At 49.3% G+C, this 18515-nt stretch overlaps 1 protein-coding gene across 11 annotated transcripts in view; it reads right to left on the bottom strand.

Moving 5' to 3' along the window:
* Positions 1–1046: 1046 nt before the first annotated feature.
* Positions 1047–18515, bottom strand: part of TMCC1 (transmembrane and coiled-coil domain family 1) — a 120914-nt gene continuing 103445 nt past the window's right edge. For 9 of the 11 annotated variants that reach the window (XM_074836526.1, XM_074836537.1, XM_074836530.1 and 6 more), the window contains 3 exons: positions 15060–15994; positions 8415–8550; positions 1047–5329 (listed from right to left, as the gene is read on the bottom strand). In XM_074836526.1, the coding sequence (XP_074692627.1) occupies positions 5015–5329; positions 8415–8550; positions 15060–15994 (1386 nt within the window). In that variant the 3' untranslated portion in view covers positions 1047–5014. Of the gene's footprint in view, positions 5330–8414; positions 8551–15059; positions 15995–16780; positions 16824–17071; positions 17147–18515 lie in introns of those variants that run through there. The other 2 variants (XM_074836532.1, XM_074836534.1) reach the window with 2 other exon arrangements.

Raw genomic sequence — 18515 nt, 5'->3', positions numbered from 1 at the left:
GTTGTGGGGAGACTACGGGGAGAAAAATCCCTGCAAACAGCTACTTTTGCTTTTTGACCTCTTGCTGGTTTTATAGCACTTGCAGCTTTTTGTGAAAACAAAGAAAAATACTTGGTCTCTTTCCTCTTAAAAAAGTTTTTCCATTCCCTTCTTGGTTCTGTGTTCTTGAGGCCACGTGACCAAAAAACAAGTGGAATGAGTATTTTCTTCACATAGGTGAGGAATCTGCTCGCTTCCAGCTTGTACAAGTACTAAAGAATACAGAAATTCTTCTATGAAATGCAGTAGACAAAATACTTGTTGAGAGTGGTGGCCCAACCAACATCCTCTGGGCTCTCGCCCTTCCTCGGAGAAGAGGGGGTGGGCTCTGGGTGAGGGAACACCGTTCTACCAGCTGGATTCTTCCCTGTCAGAGCTGAGCCGGGGCCCAGCGCTGCTCCATGGCAAGATCCAGTGAGAAACACAGGCCAGGCCAGAACCGCACCTCGCCTTGCGTGTGCCGCTCGGCACCGAGCTGGGCCCACGGTCCCACTAAGGGTTTTATTTTTCATTTGTACTATCCTGTACAAATCTGAAGAAGCCAGCCCCCAGCCCTTCCCAGCCGGGCAGCCCGGGTTACAGACCCGCGCGGAGGTGGGAGCACCCACCAAGCCCAGCTCTTCGGAGGCAGTCGCTTCCGGGCATGTCACCTCCTCTAATGGCACCCGGCTCCGGGACAGGGGCAGAGAAACACTGCGGGGTGCAAACCCCACACCTGCGGGCATGGCAGTGACCCTGGGAGAGGCAGGGAAGGAAACAGGTGAGGAAGAATGCAGTGCTGCTCCTCCTCTTCCTCTGCCCGCAGAGACCAGACAGCGCAGCCAATTTATTCCTGCCCTGCCCGGTGGTGTACGGTTGGTTCTGGGATGAAGTCGGGTATCAGGTCTATGGAGAACTTGGTCAAATTTAAGTTATTAGGGCTCAGTACAGTTTTAACACACCTTTTTCTTGCTCACCAGCCCCCTCCCCCCAGCCCCCCCATCCCAAACATCCAAATCAGGCCAGTGTTAATAGCTGAGGTCTTTATTTAAAGTTTTTTATATACAGTAAAAGTGTCACAGATAAATCTGTGACAATCAGACAAGACAAATGTAAATCTCTCTCAACAATTAGCAGCTTAAGACCTATAAACTACAGTGTTACGTTCACAAGTGTCATTTCTGTACTTTTCAACCCGTGCAAGTGAGTTTTCCTGTTTATTTTTTTACACTTTTAAAACACACTTACAGCTAAGTCAATTGCCTACTACTATACCACCTGGCATACACAACACAGACACACAGGGTTTTTAACTCTTTAGCCACATTCAGAATTCACTTAAAAACTGGCAAACTACCCAATCTTGAACCCCTTCGTAGCTTGGCTTCTTTTGTTATAATGCTGCTTGTTTAATTAAAAAAATGCATATTTTCAAAGCTGAAAGACAGTGCTTTTCTGTCCCAGTGCAACATGTGCAGAAGTCAGCATTTAATCTGATCAGACCCTAAGAACTCATGGGATTGGAACAAACCAATGAAATAACTGCTGTGAGCATGCCGAGTATCATTAAACTAAATTAATGAGCCTGAGAGAAAAGAGAACTTTATAAAATTTTACATGGTAAATTTTTTTGCATCAAGATTTTCTTTCTTTACATTGAGAAAACAAATGGGGGAAACAGATGAACTTCATTTGAACCATGGAATTTCAATGAAGAGCTGCTGCTTTTTGAACTAACACAGTCCATTATATTCTTCCCTTTTTATAGCCAAGTTGATATGGGCTAAACATATCTAAGCAATTTCAGAATCGTTTCAACTCTGAATATAAAATGCTTTGGGAAACATTCTGCAACTCCGAGATGGCCACTAAAAAGTTTACACCCATAAGGAAGGCTAATAAAAGGTACTCACACGCACACTCACATCCATGGCGGAAACTGTCCTCTACGTGTCATCCAGAAACACTTCATCAAGAAAGCAAACACAACCACTTACAAGGAGAGGGAGCTTTAAAGCTAGAATCACATTTCCAACAATATAATCATTGTTAAGCTATCAGAAATCATCACAGACCTTCAAACTGAAGAGGGAGGGAAACCCCAAAACGTTCTGCTAATGCAAAAGGCAAAACACATGGCAGTTGTGTTAGGATACGAAAAGTGGATGCAGCATCATACATGGCATTACTGCAGACAACTTTCTGGAATGGAAGAAACTGTCGAGAGAGAAAGAGACAGACAGACAGACATTGTCCAGAACCATATGTACATGGCCTTCACCAAACAGTTTTGAGGTGATAAGTTTCTATTAAGCCTGTGCCTTCTGGCAAATTAGCAAATGATATTTACTGAAGACGACACAGAGTTGAGACACTAAACAAAGTCAAGATATAAAGAAGAGGAGGGACAAACACTTCCTTCAGATACTATGGATGAGTGGCACCAAGTGTCCAGATCCATTGGCTTTCAACTCCTTCCTGCTTTGACCACATAAAAACCTACCATGAGCAATTCTAGTATGATCAGAACTGAGAAAAACAGAGGCGTAAAGGCCAGGTTTCAGAAATAAAGGCAACAAAGCTTTTCAATTATGTGCCAAATCAGTTCTGACTGTTATTCACACCTTTGTTTCTGACAAAAAGCATGTAATGGGAAGACAATAGTTACCCACGTAATTGGAATCAGCCAGAGAAGGATGGTAAACAGAACGGTTTCACTGGAGCTAGAAGCATGGTCTAGGGAGGGAATGTTAACGCAATCTTTGCTCCGTCTGCAACTCCGTAGAAAGCGTGATTATTTTTGGCTTGAGTCAGTTGCAATTGGCAATCTGTGTTTTAAGTAGGACAGGAGCAGATTAGTGCACGTGGTGACAGAGGTGTGCTGGGATCCCTGGGAGGGCCGTACCTGAGTTTCCTGTGACTATGGAAAAAACAGACAGAAGGAAGAAGGGTGGTTGGACGGCAGAGGGCTTGCCTCCACTGGCAACCAGAAGACCCTCCAGGCTGCTAACCTACTTTGAGGGAACTTCTCAGAACCCAGAATTTGCATCATAGCATAAAGTCCTAGGCTTCCCTCTCCATCCATCCATCCATCCATCCATCCATCTATCTATCTATCTATCTATCTATCTATCTTTGATGTACATGTTCTGTATAGGTATATGTATGATTTCAGCTGGTTTAGGTCACTTGGGCAACATTTGGTTCCTAGAGGGAACTTAAGCCTGGAAGGAAGGAAAAACAGTAAGATCTAACTAAACACCATAAATGGTTTGAAAGAGAATCCTGGAGTCTTTTTGGATTTCATGGAGACAGAAGCTGAATCTTGGCTTTGCTACAGTGAAAGGGACACCAGTCAAAAAACCAGCAGAGAGCAAACACCGATGCCTTGGACAGGAAGCCTGCCTGCCAGTACCAGCAGGGCACCAGCAACAGCGTGCTGCCAGGCCTTGGGAGTTACACTGGAAGCTGACATTGCCTTTAGAGCTTTGAAAAGGAATCTACACCCAGCTCTTGCCCCCGCAGCTGAAGAAGAGGGTGCTCTCCATGGCACACCTCACAGAGACAGTGTACAAAGAAGATCTCAACACAGACACACAAATGATCTTACCAGAGCCTGACAGGAGGAAAACTTTGGTTTCACTTTTTAGGGGTTTATTTAAAAATCAGAGATATTTCTGAGACAACCATTCTTTTAAGTGGACTGTTGATTCGGTATTTCTTTCCTTAAAAGAACCTGTCTTTTCCCTAGGAAGGGATGAAGAGAAATTCCTTATTCTTATCCTGAGGCCAGGAATGAGAGATGACGTGCAAATGAGAAACATAAACATACTCTCCTTCACATTGGGAAAAAGAAAAAAAAAGCCCTACATGGTAAAAATGTGTGGCGAAGATAGATGTTTTTCATGATGCTGCATCTGTATGCTCAGGAGGACAGATAAATGGCATATGCAGAGCGCTGCGTTCCAGACAGGCTGGCACTAGAAACTACTCTCTGCCCTCCTCAAAACTGTTTCAGGACAAGACGGCTCACAATTATTCACGCATTTCTTCATTTAAAAACATCACTTCTTTATTTAAAAGGAAAAAAAAGTAATGACCCTCCCAACCCCTTCCAAAAAAACCCCCAATAATAATAATTATAATAAAAAATCCTATTAGAAACAATAAGGAAGCACTGAGAGTTTGAGTATTACACTCTTCAAGTATGCTGTTCGGATTTTTTTTAAATCTGTGAATATACATATATAAAAAAAACCTTAAAAGTGCGACCAAGGGCTTCTGCTTAAAGATAAGTATTTCAAGGACTACTTCAAAATACTGTAGCACGACTGTGCAGTTACTGTGTATGGCATGAGGCTTCCACTTCATACGCTTAGCAAAGTCAGCCAGCCTTACAGAGTTATTGTGAGTCAGGTTAGCACAGACGGCGAACCCAGACGCTGAGCTGGGAGAGAGATCCACACGTTGTTGTTTTTCTCTTGTTAAGGAAAGAAACCACTCTGAATGCATACATTTGGACATGGAATGTGAGCAGACTTCACAGTAAAAGTTTAGTGTTACAGGTTTGCTGTGGTACCATCATTCAAGGCTGTGCACTAGATTTAGCTTTGCTCATCTTAAGCTAACCACGTTCTCTTCTTACTGACAGGTTTAGTACAGTAGTTCAAGCCACAATTTAAATTGCCCATTGGTATGCTCCAAATTTCTGTATTTTATTTATTTCTTTTGTACACTTTAAAGAATCTTAAGATTTGCATCCAAAGAGAACCATGCTACATAAAAATTATCCAGGATTCTCGCCAAAAAGAGTTCTTGAATAAAATCTAAAAAATACTATTGCAATGCATCTCGCAGAGAAAAAACGTTATTCTAAATGTAAACAAATTCACTCGGACACTTTAAAACTTCAGTGGAGTAGTTGCTGACTAATCTTTGCCACGCTTGCTCACCAAGAGCACCGGGAGGAGGCCGACGCAGCCAATTCCTGCCGCCATCATCTGGAGGGAGACAAGAACCGTTCCAAGTAGCCGGTGATGGCGTCCCAGTGCTTCCACAAAAAGGCAATGAAAACCACTATAAATAAAGTGCTGAACGTCCTATTGCGAGTCTTCATGAGGGGCACGACGCAGTTGGCCACAGTGGAGACGAAGACGAGGAGGACGGCCATGACAGCCAGGAGGATGTTGATGAACTTCCCCAGCAGGTTCCTGGCCGTGGCGTTCTCCAGCCCCTCCAGCTGCACCACTTGCTGCTGCTGCTGCTGCAGCTCCATCTTGGAGATGCGGGTCTGGCACGCTTCCAGGGCCTCCTGCCAGCAAGAACATACTGCTGGGCCGCCAGCGCCCGCGCGTCTCCCACGGCGGGCGGCCCATGGCCCTCACCTGACCGACAAGGCCGGCCCAGGGCCACCCGCGTGCCTTCCGCACCACCCACGGGACACGGGCCGCCACGCTGGGCGCAGAGGAAGCAGCGCCGCTGCATGGGACCGAGGGTGAGGAGCCCCTCGTTAACGAGGCACAGCAGTCTGTAATGCACCACGGCATCTCATTTACGCCAGAGAGGCTTGTCAGAGAGCTGACAGGCTGGGCAGGAGTCAGGCTTAGTCAAAACACACTTCAGCTGCTGCTCCGCACTGTCAGCTGCCTGCCCCTGCATGCGGTGCGACCGTCACCTCAGGCCCCACCATCCTCCCTGCCCTCCCGCCGGGCCCAGGGGAGGAGGATGCCGACAGCCCTTGTCCAGAAAGGGGGGCTACCCAGCGAGCTGCTCACTTCAGCCTTGGTTTCAGGAGAACACTGAGGGTACCGAGGTGCTGTGCCTAGCCAGCACTCCTCCTCCTCCTCTTCTGGGATGCGTATTCCCAGAGCCTCCCATTTCCATCCCTTTCCTTGCAGTGGCTTGTGTTTATCGACCCTTCTGTGAGCCCATTCAACTCTCTAGTCAACCTGGCAGAAAAACTAAGTCAACAAAAATAACTAACCAAAAAGGCTCGGCCGCACTCTGCTCGCTCAGTGAGCTGAACGAGCCCAGGGAAAGGTGTGAGAGTAGCGAGTCTGGGACTGCACAGCTGGTGTCACAGGAGGAAGATCCCCTCCTCCAGACTGCAGCAAGCTGGGGCACTGGCAGAGCTCCAGGTGACACTGCAAGGGCTGGAGAAGGGAGATGTCTGGGAGCAGGGTCAGAGGCACAAGATTTATGAAACAGCCTCTAGGAAGTACGTGGAAGGAGAAGACTGTCCTGTAGAAAACAACATCTCTAAAGCAGCGCTGACTTGGGGGTGACTGAGACATTTCTACTCTTGCAGATACAAAGTTAGAATTTTCCCATTAAGAAAAGCCTCAGAGTTGCTTTTCTCAGACATTAAGGCCAACTTCGGTTAACACCTAGAAGTCTGCAGCAAGCAGCAGTCTCTCTCAGGCTGATCACTGAAAAAGGAACCGGGACTGTTCCTCTGCAACATCAGCCCATGCTCTTAACTAGTTTTTCATGCAGGAAAACTCAACGCTTACCTTTTCCTCAGCAGTGCTGAGGAACAGTCTGTCCCAGTTTGCAAGTTTACACTAAAAGCACTGAATCATAAGGTGAAGATTTAAAAAAGCTATTGAGAAATCCCCACTTCAGTTTAAGTTTTCAACCTTGCTTCTTTCTGCTGTGTTAAATTAGAGAGGAGAACAAAACCTGAATATTGTAACATTCCCCCAGGGGAAAGCCTCCTGTTTACTCTGCCTGAGGCCATGGCACCACTGTACACAGACACCGACTTGTTTTAACCTGAATTTAACCTGATTACTGTGTTCAGTTTTGGGCCCCTCACTACAAAAAGGACATTGAATTGCTCGAGCGTGTCCAAAGAAGGGCAACAGAGCTGGTGAAGGGTCTGGAGCACACGTCTGATGGGGAGCGGCTGAGGGAACTGGGGGGGTTTAGTCTGGAGAAGAGGAGGCTGAGGGGAGACCTCATGGCCCTCTACAACTCCCTGAAAGGAGGGTGCAGAGAGGGGGGGATGAGTCTCTTGAACCAAGTAATAAGCAACAGAACAAGAGGGAATGGCCTCAAGCTGCGCCAGGGCAGGGTCAGACTGGCTCTTAGGAAGTATTTCTTTGCAGAAGGGGTTGTTGGGCGTTGGAATGGGCTGCCCAGGGCAGGGGGGGAGTCCCCATCCCTGGAGGGGTTGAAGAGTCGGGCTGACCCAGTGCTGAGGGATCTGGTGGAGTTAGGAATGGTCAGGGTGAGGTTCATGGTTGGACTGGAGGATCTTCAAGGGCTTTTCCAACCTAGACAATTCTGTGATTCTGTGAACTTAGAGGTCATTTGTCACCCGTTACCTTTCTCTGTCACTGCATCGTGTCTGTGGAGGTCAGTGAAACACAGAATCACGGAATGGTCTAGTTTGGAAGGGACATTAAAGATCATCTCCTGTGAGGGCTTCTCTTCAGTTACGGTCCCTGAAAGCACGGGGCAGAACTGCTCGGCCTCCTCCAGCAGCGGGCAGCCTGGAAGGCCACTGACTCAACTGGACCTGCAGCTGGACCTACAAGTGTGCCAGAAGCATAGCCTGCTCTGTCTCCAGAGGAAATCACCTGGCTGAAGCACTTCAGGGGGAGGAAGGAGGGAGAATTTTGACCTACAATTCTCTGCTCATGCTACAAATATCTCATGTCAGCGATCAGAACCGAGATGCCTGCTAAAACTAGCACAGAAAGTATTTAAAACAGATGATAGACCTATTTCTGAATAGGACTTTCTTTGTGAGGTTTAGCGGCTGCTCAGATCATTTCCCAGGTCTCTTGCTCTCTGGAAGGCCCTCCAGCTTCATAATCCCCGTTTCCATAGCTTTGGTCTTTTACAGACTGAAAGAAACTTCTTTAAAAATACCTCCTTATTTGGGCAAAACCAACAGAAAGAATTGTTTCCTGCCTCAATGCAGTGGATACACAAAGCCATTTTTCCTTAGACATTCGTGACCGCTGCTCTAAAATTAGTGACACAGAAACACACCCTTGGGTGTGTTTACTGGGAACGCTACTGTAAAAAGAAGTGTTCAGGTCACTGAACCCTACAAAACCCTGTACAAAAAGTGGACACAGGCCTCCACCTGGCTACAGCTCATCTGAAAGCTCTGCTCCGGACCAAGCGGCAGGCTCGCTCTGCAGATGAACCTGCCTGCTGGCACACGGGCACAGCCCCTCCTTACAAAAACCCTTACTTGGAGAGATGCCCGAGGGGCAGAGATGCAATAAAGGCCCTTCCAGAACTCATCAATATGCAGTTTAGCAATAAAGCTACAAGGACTAAAAGCAAATATTGAATGACAGAAGAATTCCAAAAGCGAGTGAGTTCCAGAAAGAGCGGGCGGAAGGCAGGGCTGGAGTCTCCTCGTGCCTGTCACCCACCTGGATGTCCCGGGCTCGCTCGTAGGACTGATAGGCAATTTTCTCCTCCATGCTGGCCAGCTCCTGTTTTAAATTGAGGATCTCATTCTGGTGGAGCTCCGTCAGGTCATTTAGCTGCTCTTCGAGTCTTTCACATCTAAAAATGATACACATGGTACAGCAGCTTTAATGAGAAGAGGACGGCAAAATTACACCAGTAACAATGGAGCAATGGACATCACAGACATTTTACCGAAAACTAGTGCGGCCACCTCAGTCATTACAAACACACATGTTACAATGGAAGGCCTCTTAGAATAGAGTAACTTATTCCCCAAACTTCTGTGTTAACCAAGCAGTTCCCTTGTAATACCACAAGCTCTTAAGCATTTTCATCTACACTCGGAACAGCAACAGGCATAAAAATGACCCAGAAATAAAATGTGCCCAATGCCTCAGAGCACACGATGGTCCCATCTGATCTCTACATGTGAGGTCACGTGGGTATCCTTGACTCATTTTTTCTTTATCTCCCATGAATGATGCAACTTAACCAGCAAAGACCATCCTATTTATAAGGAGGGCACATGAATCATTAACCTGCAGGCTTATTTTTCAGTTTGCTACTGGTGAATGGCCTGGGCGCAGTCCTGAGGAAGAGGGCTGCCCAAAATAACTGAGTTACGACAATTCTGAGATACAGTTTTGTTTCTTATTGAGGGATTTTTAAACTGACTTCAATGATCGCTCCATAATGTTATTTTAGCACTTTCAAAATACATTAGGGATACTTTGCATTTGTATGTAGCACTTCATTTTTGGAATTTCAAGTCCAAATTTACAAGGAACTTGCGCCTCAGTACCTTTTTAAAATCAGTCAAGTATTTCTATTACTTCCAAAAGGTAAACATGACAGAGCGCGAGGCCACAGCCCCAGGGTCAGGCGCAGCTAGCTAGGCACCATCCATCCACCCCCTTCCCCCATGCTTCCCGCTCGTTTCTCACTCCTGGTTCATTAGGAGCAACGGCTCCGATGCTCGCTAAGGTATGGGTACGGCTACTGTGGGCCCTGGGGTTTTTCCACTCTGATTTCCACTGCCTACTCATCACAGCAGCATGGAAAAAGCTTACCGTGCAGCTCTTATCACCTGACCCCTGATACTAGTAACTGAGAAATTTCTAAGGAATTCAACATAGATAATTCCTTGGTTTAATCTCAGCTCCTCTCTGACTCCACCTGAATTTAATTCATACACGCACACCCATGCATAAAATGAATAAACAATATTTATCTAGAATTAAGAGTTTAATTACAAGTTCTGAAACTACGACAAAAATACTGCTTCTGGGTTTTTCTCACGATTTTTTTGGTGCTTCACAAGCCAAATATTCAGAATCTGTAGGCAAAAGCTAGCCTTTAAAAATAGTCTTGGGATTCTGTTTTTAGTTGCAAAGTCTGAACAGAATTTTCATTTCCATTCCCAATGCAATATTGCTCTAAACCAAGGAGTCAGACGTAGCACGGCAACTTCCAGGAATGAAACACGTGTGGTCAGTCAGGAGAGAGACTGAGACAACCACCCACTGACACGGCTCAGCCCAGACGGGAGCCACGACAGCCCTGCAACCCAGACAGGGCACACGGGAGAACCGGTTCCCCAAGAACGACAAGCTGCAAACAAGGGAATAGCCACGTGAAGGCTGGCTAATGAAGGAAGAGCCCAGATAATTAATATTGCCATTTGTTCACACCCAACTTAAAAAAAACTCAACAACAACCAAGAAATCACAACTAAACCCACGCTAAATCCCAAAGGCAGCATCAGTTACTTGAAATATATTCAGTTCGTTAATATATTACAAAAGTCTCCAGTGGGTTTATTACATAAAAAGGGACTTAAGCACTTCTGAAAATATAATGATTATGGCTTTTAATCTCCTCCCACATAAATGCCCTTCATAAAAAGGCTGTTGCCAGGCAGCTTAAATCCTGTTCTCTAACAAGAAACAATTGTATTTTAATAATTTCAAAACCATCTCAATCTACAGGAAACGTAAGGAAACCCTGCAAATCCATACAGTTAAGAGTTTAAGCGTAACATGATTAGCGGAAGGGCTGGCTCCAGTCCTCCCTGCCCTGAATGTAGGGCTACCAGCTTGTTCCCAAACCACGCTTCACTTCCCTGCCTGACCCCAGAGCTTTTGCAGTTTGTACCCAAGAACCATCTGAGCTTTCAGAAACTGGTATGCTAGGCAACTGCTGGAATTGGGTTATTAAAAAAAAAAAACCCCACACACCCCCTGCAAATCCACCCACTTATTTTTTAAATTACATTTCCTCCATTCATTTACTTCTCACTCCTTGTCCCATTATCTACAATTTCGAAAATGATTTTTTTTTCCTGCTGTTTTCTACTGGTGTTCAAATTAGAAAAGCAAAGAGGGGTTCATGTGACTGGCAGGGCCTGAAGCCAGGGTTTTCCTACTGAAGGATGGTTCACATTTAACTCAGAGGTATTACAAAAATAAAAGGGATGGGACACCTGTCAAGAGGGTTCGGTTATACTCACACTTCCCTCTCTAACGTGTGAGTGCTGGTGTCTGTGCAACAGACTCAACCTCTCTGTGAATACAGCAGCACCCTGAATGATCAAGTCCCACTTTATTTCAGGTACAGAGAATTCCTCATTGGGGTTCAGTAATTATTTTTTCACTAGCTAATATGTGAAATTGCTAGCCTCTAGCTTAACAAGCTGCAGCACAGAAACTTTTCTGTGTCACAGACTAGTCACTGTCACAAGTCTCTGGGAGATGGTCAGGGATGTCCGTACAGCAGACACCCAGAGCAGTGCTGGGGTGTCGCTCTGGGATGTGGGAACACTTCCTTTAGAAAAGCCATGTCACATTCCCACCCGCGTTCTGAGGCCCACTGCTTGGGAATCAGGGAACTGATCTGAAAAAGGCACAACACACGATTATGACCATCTAATTTTTTAAGAGCTTTAAGGCATTTTAAAGTAATAACTGCGAAATACACAGCTAATGCAGCATATATAAGGGAGGGACGTGATGAAAAAGACATTTGATCTGCGCTTAGCAAGTGCTCTGGTGAGTAAAGGAAACTCTGACCAAACTGACGCTAAAAGATCTTCACAGCACACTGTGGACGGAGTTCAATACCTCTCTCCAAGCATCTCTCAAGACGGACCTTTTTTTTATAGCTATATCATACAAAATTTCATCTGGTCTTTATTTGTTACCCAAATGCTCTCCTTAGGCTCGGAACACCCTGCGTTCAGCAGTGGAGTCTGTTTGCAGTATACTCCAAGTCTTCTATCTAGACGACAGGCGAGGGACAGTGCTTGCCCCCATGCCCTCATCGCGCTGTGCTTCCAGCTCTGACCCTGCCCTGGCAGAGGACAACAGCTTCCCCGGGATGGCTCAGTGCTTCCACAGCCGGGTGAGCACCCGCCCCACCCCACACTGCCTTCGCTGCCCGGCCACGCTCCAGAAAGACCTCCCCAACCCTTCTAGGCCTCAAGGGTTTAGCGTGTTTGATCTATTTTAAAACAAATCATGAGAACAGACTGACGTCCAGCAATCAGACTACAGCAAAGATCAGATAAATGAAAGCACCAGCGTCCAGCATTTTGGCTGGTGGATTTCTCCTGACAGGAGCATGGGAGACCTCAATGCCCTTTCCAAGGATGCCGGGCTTGGGAAGAAACCCAAACCCTCGGGCTGGCCACACTCCAAATGTGTGAGCTCATGATTTCACCACACGCAAACAGGTTCCTAAAGGGACATGCAAAATGAAAATACTTGGCATGAACTTTATTTCAGCCTCAATAGCTCGTATCAGTAAACAACCACTACCTTCCAACCACTGAGATCAGCGACAGGCTATTTCAGGGCCTGCTCCCGGTGCAGAAAGAACACAGCGATGGCCAAGGCGCCACCAGAATCTTCCCTGCTCAACACCTCAGCCATGGCGGAGCGACATGGCGTGGTCCTGTGCTGCTGGCAGCGGGCAGGGCCTCGCCGAGGGGCCGCCGGGCCAGCCCCGGCACCCTGCAGCACCAGGGCAGGGGACTGGAGCGACCGCACCAGCGAGTCCCTGCCCAGGAGCCAGGCAGCAAAGCAGCAGCCACAGAGAGTGACGGGCAGGTGCTGGAGGCAAGGAGAGGGAGGGAGGAGATCCAGGGGGTCATGGAAAACCTGCGAGCAAGCACGGCTGATAAACACAACTGCACAAACACGCAAGGACAAAAGATCAGAACTGCAGAAGGCAGAACATCCAAGAAAGCAGAAACGGACAAGGACCAGGTGACAAAACATCACAGCACGTGCTTTGTTCCAGCTTCCAGGTATGACACAGACACTCAGTGTTGCCCTGCGAGCAAAGGCTTCTCCAGAACACTTCTCTTTGTGAGCCCTAACTGAACTCAGTGCTTGTTTTTGAAAGCCTCCCAGAAACAGAGCAGAGTTATGAGGTATTTATAGCTTTTAAAGCCAGTTATGATTAATTTGGATCTCCGGCTTCCCAGCTTCAAACCACAACCTCCATTCCCATCTTTTCATTTTTCCAGAAGATAGCTGAGGAACGAGGGGGGTTCCGAGTCATCGGAACAGGCGCCAGCCCTCTCCAAGGCAGCGGCATCCTCTGCCCTCGGACACGCAATGTAACCTTCCAGTTCTCAGGGTGATGTTGGCTTTTATCTTCGCAATGGTTTAAAACACGGAAGCTATCAAACAAGAATCTAGATTTGTACAATAAGGCATTAACCTCACTGTGATTAACCCCTGAGCTCCCTGCAGATCCTGCAGTTACCTGCTCACCTCTGACAGCCTGCAGAGACAAGGGCACTTAGTGTGGTTTGACTGGTCCTCTTGAAGGGTCACACCTTTAATTAATTTGCATCAACATTCCAAATGGCAGGTCTAAATTACTATCTTTTTAAGCATTTATAAGCCAAACACAGGTTCTCTCAAAGCTTTTCGCTCGAGGCTGCCTTGGTTAGCGGTGAGGCTCTGGGCTCCCCTCAGGGGAGCACTCGGTAAAGGTCAATGGCCCATGGCAGATGTGACTTCCCATGGCACGGATGAGGACCTCTGTGAACCTGGCTAACGCTGGCAACATACACCAGTCCCCAAGGGCTTCTACTGTACTTACAGTACAGCTGAAGGAGCGGCCTGAGATTCCACCATGAACGGCTGCTGCTGTACGTGTGAAAACCTGCACAGCAAGAGACAACAGGCCCCTCTCTGCTGGGGAGTGAAGATCAAACTCCAGGTCATTACGTGACTTCATGACAATGAGGCACTGGGAACCAAAGCTGCTGTGCTGGGCGCCAGCGCCAGGCAAGTCGCTGATTGTCGCAAAGCAGGATTAGAAAGTGGCGTTGGTCTGGCTTTATCTATCCAAGCTTTGCAAAGCACACAGAAAGCTTGCTGTCTCTACAGGATCCTAGCAGGCTGAGCCTTTTCAAATGTGTTTCCAAAGATCTGGCACCAGAGTGTCTGAAGAGCTGTGGGGCAACTCCACGTCAAGCTGTGCAAACCATCGCAGCAAACGGCACTCAGAACGGCTGTCCCCAACCCAGCAGCTCTGCTGAGCCTCGCAGGCTGTGCTTCACAGCCCGGCCACGGGGGCAACGCCACTACGAAAGCCTGCGGTGCTCCATCAGAACGAGGGGTTGGGCCCCTTGCATTTGTTATTTAAAGTTTAAAAAGCACAGTTTAAGAATCCGATTTAGGCTGCAGCATCCCGAACGGCTGCAGAAGGGGGCGAGCCCCGGCTCCCGGCATGCAATGGGGGCGGACACGAGACCTTCGGATGGACAGGATGGGGCGGCACAGGAGCTCGCTCCCACCAGCACGACAGGGAAGGGGATGGGGAAGCCCCCCCAGCAGCCCACAGGGTGCCTGGCGCGGGAGACAGGAGGAGCAGGCTGCCACCCCAAGCTGCCAGGCCCCTTCCCTGAAGCCACCGTCACCTCTCCCTGGGGACCTGGTCAGGGACCGGCTGTACTGCAGCGAGGGGAGGGCTGATGGAAGGATGGGTTACCCACACCCAGAGCCACGCGACATCCGTGACATCAGCACTGCCAACGCCTGACATGTAATTTAACTTCACTTCACCGAACCCTGCCGCTGAGGGGCTGAGCGAAGGGAAGGGGATACCCTCACTTTGGCATATGGGCAAGATCCCATCCTTCTGGGAGAGCTCTAAGAAAGCTGATCTCTCTTTCCCTGGTAGATACGGATCTGAGTGTTGGAGAGGCAGGGTCAGGACATTACCCACATATAGTCCTGTCTCTCACCCTGACCCAAACCCCTGCAGGACTGTTGCAGGGCAAAGCACTGTCTGGATAATAGTAACCGCATCGATGTACTCCTGGTCTTGTGGGACACCCTTCTAAACCTCTCTGGCTTGACTTTTTGTCTTGAAAACACCATGAAATAACCTTTTTTTCCTCGCTATTTCTTTCACGTACAGAGCAAGATAATGGTATTTACAAAAGACAAAACTGGGAGGGCAAAATCCTGAGAACTTCCCACCTCAATCAGGCTGCTGGGAACAGCCTGCCGAGCAGCACCATCCAGGACTGCGGTGCCCTGCGACTCACAGTGTTTAGTACTGAAACGAAGGACAACAGCACGTACCTGTACCGCTCCTCCTGTAGCGTCTGCATTATTAACGAGTAATCCCGCTGATAGCGAACCTTAAGGTCCTCAAATGATTCTTCCAGTCTTGCCTGTGTCTCCCGAATCTCTTGAATCTCATGCAGTATTGCATCAAACCCTGAGCTCTGCATATCCAGAGTGTTTGTTTTGGAGCTAGAAGCTCCCACAGGGCCCCCCGTTGTGCTGTTGGCTCCCACCGAGCCCGACGTGGCACTGGAGCAATCCTCTTCACTGCCATATTTTGGGCTTGACTGGAAGTTCTGAATAACACCTAGAGTCTTGCCTCCTGTCCCATCTTCCTGGCCTTCTTCCAGGGAGTCTTTCAGATTAGCAATGTTGTCTGCGCTCCCAAATTTGTTCCTTATGAGGGAGGCAATCTCCCGGGGTTTGGAAACCACAGCTCCTGCTGCCGAATGCGTGGCTTGGGAGAAGCTGGAAAGCCCCCCTTTTACACTGTCTACGACGCCCTCGCTGAAGCCAGTGACTTTCGCTCCCACATCTTTCAAACCCTGATGCATATCCCTGAAGACGTCCTTCGGCTGCCGAGGGATCCCATTCTGCTCAATCTCTCGCAGTTTTCGATGGTAATGTTCTAGTTTCTTCTGCAGCTGCAAGATGGTCTGGGCTGACTTTTGATTTTTCTTCTCAAACACTTGCTTGATGCGGGCGCTCTGCTGCTTGTCTGCATTGTTGGCCAGTTTCAGGTACTCTGCCACGTTGTCATCGCGGGCCGTTTGTTCGATTTTGATCTGCTCAGTCAACTTCAGGATCTTCTGCTGCAGGTGTGTGATAGCCACTTTCGTACGCTGCGGGTCTGGAGTCCCATCCACAGAGTCCGCGTTGATGCTGCCATCGGTGCTCGAGGCCACCGCACTGGAGGTCTGCGCGAGGCTGCTGACTTCCAGCCGCTCGATCTAGGCAGGGAGAGAGACAAATGTAAGCGCTCATCACCAGCTTCACCGACACAAAACCTTCCCTTCCTTGTGCCAACCGACTTGACAAGTGGATCTAATTCTGCAAAAACGTCCCTTTTTTTTCAGCTGGCCAGGGTACAGCATCAATAAACTGAGCTTCGCGTGCTTTACAGCATCTAGTAAAAGCTGAGGAGAAAGGAAAGCCCCTCATGCTTAAGACTTAATGGCCTCAAACAACCACAAACTCAAGCACAAAGCGAGACGAGGCACCCGAGTTCGGCAGGCCGAGTTCTCTGAGGTCTCAGTGTAAGGGCAGAAGTTCTATCAGACGGCGAGTAAAAAGAGAAAGAAAAGAGAGAAAAGTCGGTGAAAGGGCAAACGCCGCCCAGATGAAGCGTACAGCAAACCTGCGCTCCCGCCCGTGCTGCGTCCGCGGACACAGCGTCTGCGACAACGAAACCTCCCAGAAAACGAGCGATCTGCCGCGGTCCAGAACGGAAACAAGGAGCCCTCGGAGCCCCGGTAACGCACCCTGCCTGCCGCCGCCGTGCTGCGAGCGAGCGAGCCAGCTGCCGGGGTCAAACCACACTTTTGGCCAAAAAAATAAAAAAGGTTAAACGGTGTTTCAGCGCCAACGAACGGCGCGACGTCCCCAAAACGGGCGCCGCCGGTTCCCCCAGGCCGGGAGAAGGGAGGAGCGGGCGGCCCGGCAGCACCGCGACGCGCCCGGGCCGGCTCCTCGGCCTCGCCCCCCGCTCCCGTGTCCCCCCCGTCCCCCCCCAGTACCTGGGCCCGGCGGGACAGCACCGCCCGCTCCCCGCGCATGGCCCCCGCCCCACCTGCCCCCGGCCGCGCCCGGACACGCCCCTTAAAGGCGCCGCGGCCGCCCCGCGCCAGAGCGGCCCCGCGCCCCCCCCCCCGGCCCCGCGGAGGGCGCCCCGCTCCGGGCGGGAGGTCCGGCCGCCGCCCCCCCCCCCCCCCCCCCCGCCCCGGGCACACGGCGGTCGCGGGTGGCGCCGCCTTTCCCCGCTTTGTCGCCGGGACCCACCGGGCACAACCCCCCCGCGCCGTGCTCACCGCGCTCCGGCGGCGCCTCGGAAGGCGGAGACCGACGACGACGCTCGGCGCCACCGTCATCCGCTCTCCACAACGCGGCACCTGCTCCCGGTGGTCTTAAACGCCCCGAAGCCGAACGCGCGTCTGGGCTCCCTGCGGCGGGTCGGACAGACGGGTCGTGGTTCAGCCCCGCGCACCCCGCCGGCCGCACCCCCCCCCCGCAGCTCCACTGACACACCGGGCAGCGCCCCAGGTCGTTTCATTCCAACAGCACCCGACAGCTCACGGCTCACTCCCCGCACGCAGAACACGTTTACGTACTTGTCTGGTCAATAAACACTTCACCAACCCCAACATTGTCCCGATCGCACCCCTCTCCCCCGTTTCAATAACCCGAATGTAAACGCAGGCCGGCAGCGCTGCCGGCACGGGCAGTGCCCAGCCAGGCTCCTTCCAGCAGCTCGACGCTATCCCAGCGGTAGGAAAAGCAATCAGACATACGGAAAACTGAGCTGATCTGTTTTCTAGAGGGGTTCGGTTGCTGAAAACCACAGAATATCAGCTTCCAGTCTGTAGTGACTGCAGAAATTATCAACTGCTCTCTTAGGTGGGTTTAGCTGTAGAAACCCGGGATCTCTGGATAGATGGATGCAAAGTCAGTGCTGAGAAATCCTGTTAACAGCGGGACCAACACTGCAGGCCGTTACTACTGTGCAGAGAACACACTGTCTCTGAGATCTAGGGATGTGTATTTCGAAGGAGTACACACTCGTTAAGGTACCTCTTCTAGTGATTCGGGATTTCATTAAGATTTTCCAAGGACTGTCACTGATCCGATTTCTTCGTATGGTCTAGAAGAAACAAAGATCCTGCGTGCACAGGGCAGGCCTGACCCAGAGCGTCAACCAGCTCCACAGGGCACAACTGCTCAGCCCCTCGTCCACGGGCCCTCTACGTACAACAGCTCGATCTACTGCTTTGCCAACTTGCTGTAATCCGTGAAGCAGAACAGCACAGACTTTTCTATTCAGCACACTGATACAATCTTATTATGCCTCTTAATTGCCTTACAAAACAAGCTGGCTTCTGGAAAAGAACCTTATCAATCCATTCGTAATGATCTGGATCTACTCCAGAGGAAGACATCTTAGTATTAATGGCAGATGAAAAAAACAAAGATCCACAAATTTGATGCAAATTTTTCAGAAAGTAATTTGAAATAACTCTTCTTCCTTTTTTCCCCCCATAAATAAATACTTTTGCACTGGGCAATGGTAAAGGTGAGTGAGGGTGGGATTGACCCAGCATCCCAGAACCAAGGAGCGGTTGATCACGTCGGGCTCTCAGCTCCTCCACAGCACAGATATGCTCCAAGGTGGAATTTGCACATTTCAGTGTCAGAACTAAGGGGACTTCAACATCACTTTGCAATGAAGAGTTTCTCTCGGCTTAATTTACTCCCAGT

Source organism: Strix aluco, chromosome 11, assembly GCF_031877795.1.
Source record: "Strix aluco isolate bStrAlu1 chromosome 11, bStrAlu1.hap1, whole genome shotgun sequence".
Lineage (NCBI taxonomy): Eukaryota > Metazoa > Chordata > Aves > Strigiformes > Strigidae > Strix > Strix aluco.
The sequence above is the reverse complement of the archived record's forward strand: the minus strand, read 5'-3'. Positions and strand labels throughout refer to the sequence as shown.